This window comes from Chenopodium album, chromosome 19 (assembly GCF_948465745.1).
Source record: "Chenopodium album chromosome 19, dcCheAlbu1.1, whole genome shotgun sequence".
Classification (NCBI taxonomy): domain Eukaryota; kingdom Viridiplantae; phylum Streptophyta; class Magnoliopsida; order Caryophyllales; family Amaranthaceae; genus Chenopodium; species Chenopodium album.
Genome location: NC_137852.1, coordinates 4,540,882 through 4,546,881, shown reverse-complemented (window position 1 = coordinate 4,546,881; position 6,000 = coordinate 4,540,882). Strand labels below are relative to the sequence as shown.

Here is a 6,000-nt window from a genome sequence, read left to right as displayed (position 1 = left end):
ATTAATTTCTACTGATAAAGTTGGGGATATTTAGCACATACTTATATATAGTGCTGGTTAAAATGCATTTGTAGTGGAAGGTAGGGTCTTCTATGTGTCCATCAAATTAAATTACGCTATATAGAATTCCAAATATATATTAACATATAAGAATGAGATAAATACATAAAGACAAATCAAACATGTAAAATTAGGAAGTAATTGATAATAGAATGAGTAACCCATTTAACCATAAACATAATAATTCTAACTTTATTTTTAAAATGGGACCAAGTCTCAATCTTTAGCCGAAAAGGGTATAGTAGGTGTGTGGGGTGAATAAACTTGATAACTAGTATGACCTGGATCACATTTTTATAAGCGACGGATTAACATATGTAATATTATACAAAATAAGTTTAGACATATATTCACAAGTTTTATGAGATAAATAAATCGTATAACTATAAATAAGTTTTATCAAACTATGATAGAATATAAGTCAAAGAAAACACAATTTTGATTATTATTAGAGGTTTTAATTCGAGTGTTCAGGTCAGGTTCGGTGAGGTTGATTTTTGAACTTGAGTCATGCTAAATTATTGTGTCCGTATGAGTCGAAATTAGAATCGGATATCTTTTGTGTCGATTTCAGATCGGATAAGGTATTGACACGTCTAATCATTGTAGCAATTGTTGTAGGCTCATTCTTTTGCTTGTTAGTTTGTTTAGTGTTTTTTTAGATGTATGATTGGAACTTTGTTGCTTGTGCTACATGCTAATTAGTTTATATCCAAAGGCCCAAAGCATATGAACAAGTAGGAAAGCCAAATAAAAAGAGCGTTCTACTTGTCTGCCACATGCAAAAATTGTACTAAGTCGTCGGACCCGGTTAGTTAGGAAGAGTTTTGGTTTGAAGCGTAGACAACGAACATAGTCATACACTCATACACACGAAGTGACAATCTTTAGCCATATAGGCTCTTCTTGGTCCTACAGACATGTCGAGAGTGCAATAGTGCATTCGATGGCATTTTGGTAATTTGGTAGGTGGCCACTAGTGCACAGGGGCTTAATCGAGCATCCGACTAGCTTGATTGGGGGAATTTGGACGCAACCAAACACATAATCTGCTAATTAATTTAATAGTGCTTGGTCTAATGGTAAAGATTGTGTCTAGCTCATGGGTCAATTCTCACTAGGAACAATTTTGGAGTGGGGATTATATTCCCTTACTTTTCCTCCTCCCATGGAGTATTACACTGACCTGAGTCGGATTGGCTTATGAGACGTTTTAATTCATTAATTAGGGTGTTTAATTAGTTGGTTCTAAGACAATCCACACTAATTAATGAGAATTTGGGTCATTTATAGTTGTGATTTTAAACATTGATAGTGATATTCATAAAGTTCATATGATTTACCATGTCAATAATTGTACTAACCACCAACCATTCCAAGGGAAAAAGGACGCTAAAGGAGTAACTTTAATTACTTTTAGTGCTATTGATTGTCAATCAAATGACTCCATGGATAAAATTTCCGCTTTCATTCTTGGTGTGACTCAATTTATAATTATTACAAGTTCTTGTTTTCACTAAATTTATTTTACGATAATCAACAAGTCATTTCCAAATTAGTTTCTTTCACCATTATTGAATAATCTTAGTATCGGTCGGTATGCATGGGCTTTACCATCTAATTTTAGTTTGGTCTAAAATCAGTAATTATTAACCATGACGAAAGAGTATTATTTAAAATTAACAATGTAAATTCATATAGCATGATGAGTATAACATAAGTTTAGACGAATTAAGTTCTTTGAACTTGGTTATACACTTTGGTCCTGTTTTGTTCACCTTATTTTCACTTATTTCATGAAAAATAAGTTCAGATAAATTGTGATAACTAAGTTCAATTTATAATTAAAATAAGTTCAGATAAGATCAGATAAGTTAAGATAAGGAAAAATCAAGTGAATAGAACGCACCATTACTTCAGTCTCATGGCCAAAAGTTGTTGTCTAACACCGGCTTATTGATTCGTTTTTTACTAGCCGTTATATAAATTTTACAATAGAGTCAAAACTCATTCTTAATACCTTATGGACATCTTTATCGTCGGTGTCTTATGGTTTCAAACCTCCTTAAATGACTCCAGGAGTCATCCAACACATTCGGTTCATTTTTTGAAAAATGTCAAAAATTAATCCGAAATCGTGTATTATCTTCAATTTTAGATAATTTTCCACTTATGTTGACCCGGAAATAAAATTTGCCGAGATGCTTACCATGGACCCTAATACACCCCGCGAGTCTATTTGGGTGGGTGCAACCATCTAATATGCCTTTAAACAGTCAATTTACCCGTTAGAAACTTGCACCGATTTCGTGAACTCAAGCCTACCACGGACATTTATGACAACATATAATGGTCATATATGGTTCCAAACGACATTATATGACCCTAAGATATATCCCCTAGGATCTCAAGACTTTTCGCCACCGGGCCCCGTAACCTCAAAAATTTCTCAAAAAGCGTGGATAATAGCCTTTAATTTTGGATTTTTTTGACCTTTTTTCGCCCAGAAATAAAAATTGCCGAAATGTTTATCATGGTCCCGAATACCCTCGGGGAGTCCAATTGAGTACGTGGAACCATCAAATTTTCCTTAAAACGGTCAATTTGCCGTTCGAAACTTGCACCGATTTCGTGAACTCAAGCCTACCACGGACATTTTTGACAACATATATTGGTCATATATGGTTCCAAACGTCATTATATGACCCTAAGATGTATCCTCTAGGTCTCAAGACTTTTTTCCATCGGGCCCCCTAACCTCAAAAATTCCTCTAAAAGCGTGGATATTGCCTTTAATTTTGGAATTTTTTGACCTTTTTTCGCCCAGAAATAAAAGTTGCCGAGATGTTTTCCATGGTTCCTAATACCCTCCGGGAGTCCAATTGAGTGGGTGGGACCATCCAATTGGCCTTGAAACGGTCAATTAACCGTTCGAAACTTGCACCGATTTCGTGAACTCAAGCCTACCACGGACATTTTTGACAACATATATTGGTCATATATGGTTCCAAACGTCATTATATGACCCTAAGATGTATCCCCTAGGGTCTCAAGACTTATCGCCACCGGGCCCGTAGCATCAAAAATTCCTCAAAAAATGTGGATAATAGTCTTCTATTTTGAAATTTTTTTACCTTTTTTTCGCCTGGAAATAAAAATTGCCGAGATGTATAACATGGTCCCTAATATCCTCCAGGAGTCCAATTGGGTGGGTGGAACCATCCAATTTGAATTAAAACGGTCAATTTACTCGTTTTCGTACACGCCTCTTGTATTGGCTATCGGTTGTACGTACCCTGATAATGATCATATATGGGTCGAAAAAATATTATATGACCACAAAATGTTCCGTGAAATTCCGGCACTGGCTTGTTTGATTCGTTTTTTACTTAGTCGTATGATGATAATTTATTATTGTCCACATTTTCGCACCAAATTCACCACACATGCATCACCAAGTCACCACCTTGTATGTAGTTGTGGTTAAGGGCCCGGATAAAATAGATCATGACTGGACCAACCCCTTATACTTTGGTCACGAATAACATATTCTTAAGGTTCCACTAAAAATATTATGCTTGACATCATGATTAAAGTTGGGGTTTCGGTGCTCAATCATGTAACAGTAAAGCTTTATTTAGAATATGTGGATTATTATATATGAAGTACTTCGTATATGCGAGTGCTCCAAGTTATCATTTGCAATATGCAAAGGAATTAACAATTTTTCTTTTTATTCTTTAGGGTTTTAGCTAGGAGATGATTAGATATATATCTTGTTTTATAGCATATAATCCATAGTTTTTAAGTTATTTATAGTAGTTCAAGGAGGAATTATTGAAATAATGATACCATTGTTTTTTATAGCGTACAGTCCGTCAAAAAAAAAAAAAAAAAAAAGGTGAAGTACAGATAAAAATGACCATGTTTCCTCCTAGTTATTCAAATACTACGTATAAGATACTATAGGTTTTTCAAGAGCCTATCAACCTAATAACTTATTATCTATTTTGACCGCATTTCCTTAATTTATCTTCTTATATATAATCATACAATAGAAGCCCTAATTTGGCTCATGATAGTATTAATAGTACGATAGGGTGCAAAAATCAAAACCAAACACAATTGTAATTCACATATCACAATTCACAACCACTCCATACAATATACATGCACACGCAAAGCCTTTTTTCTTAGTATAGTTGTTAGTAAGGAAACAACCTTAAACTAACAACTTAGCTCCCCTAGGCCCTAAGCCTCATAAACATTGTGACTTAATGAAGGTATAATTTAGTTCATAAATAGGATTACATAAAACACAACATACAAAGAAAACCAATTAAAGAAAATGAACTAGAAAACTAGAAAAGTAGAAAAGCAGATGCATCTTTATTTGATCTAACGGGTCATACCGCCCAGCACCACAGGGAGATTATCCATACCCGTTCCCCCGTTTCGCTTCTCCAAATTACCATACCATCCTGTAAACAAAACCGAGTGGTAATATTTTAATAGTAAGAATTTCATAAATTATTCATTATATAAGTTGAATTACAAAATTGTTAAGATAATTTTTAAAATAAAGGATTCTTCTTTCTTTTTTAAAATAAACTCTACCTTATTGACTTTTTTTTGAGGGAAACTCTACGTTATTGACTTTAACATTATTTTTGTATATTTTTTTAGCATATTCTTTAGGTAATGTAATTCCGTACTACAAAGTACTTCGTATATACCCGTCAAAAAAAAAAAAAAAAAAAAGTACTTCGTATATAAGAAAAAGGACAAAAAAATCAATTTCTTGTGAGATCATGATATGTTATATACAAAGATGTTAATCAATACAGCAATACTTAATTACTTATTCAAGAGTTAAGTTGTAGGTGTTTCAACCATTTTCATATAAGTCGATTAATTATTAAAAGTACTCACGAAAATAAGTCCTCGTACATAATAGAAAAACTGTGTACGTACCGAGAGGAACATCATAACCACGGTGTTGAAGCTCACGATGCTCTTGACATAAGGCACAAGGGTGGCACCAAATATGGGTACACAAATCTTCAATAGGACTTGCTGATATTCCATATTGTCGTTTGAGCTTGGTTCTATAGGCGCATGCGTAAACAAAATGAAAGCCCGATAGAAATCCAACTATGCCATATAGAGCTCCGCTCACCCCACACGCTGTCATCATCATTCATAATTTAGGTCATGTTTGGAAATAGCTTTTTGAATCGATTAATTTTGTTAAGTTTAAAATTTTAAAAATTAATTAAAGTGAATAATAAGAACTTTAAGGACATCGTACATGATAATCCCCTATCAATTATCTCTGCATTTTGCCCGAAGGTAATGCATGGACACCAAATTGTTTGACAACCTGTACAAGAACATACAAGGATGGTCAGTACGTACTTACATATATCAGATAATTAAGATCTTATAAAATTATTGTGCAACAATCTCATATTCTGCATATATACAACAACTTTGTAACACGGTACAACCTTCCACAACTTAATTTGATATGTATATACGTGTATGTATAACATGTTTAAATATGTATGGTATGTATAGTGAACACGAAATTGATGGATTGAATTGAAGTAGTGCAGATGTAAACTTACACAATTGGATATCTGAGGTGCAGTCAAGAAGACCACTAGACCATAAACCGTGATCATGAGATGGTGTCCCCATCAACGGAGCATATGCCGGTTCAACAGCGGGTGAACCTATCGGAATCACACTTTCCGGCTTCTCCATGTTAGTTCTTGGAGAAACTAGCTTAGAGTTGTGTGATGATTTGATGAATTGTATTGTATGATGACTACTTTATATAATGAATCAATTTTTCACACCAAATGTTTGTTTTCCAAACCAAATTAAAAATTTGGATGATGATATCTTACTTAGTAGATAGCCACTAATAATGTG

At 33.9% G+C, this 6,000-nt stretch overlaps 1 protein-coding gene across 1 annotated transcript; it reads right to left on the bottom strand.

Moving 5' to 3' along the window:
- Positions 1-4,458: 4,458 nt before the first annotated feature.
- On the bottom strand, positions 4,459-5,829 carry LOC145596186 (protein PLANT CADMIUM RESISTANCE 2-like). The gene is made up of 4 exons (XM_081652613.1): positions 5,691-5,829; positions 5,372-5,443; positions 5,035-5,247; positions 4,459-4,541 (listed from the first exon to the last, which is right to left on the bottom strand). Exons 1-4 carry the CDS (start codon positions 5,827-5,829, stop codon positions 4,459-4,461), a joined length of 507 nt encoding a protein of 168 aa, XP_081508739.1.
- Between the last annotated feature and the right edge of the window lie 171 nt (positions 5,830-6,000).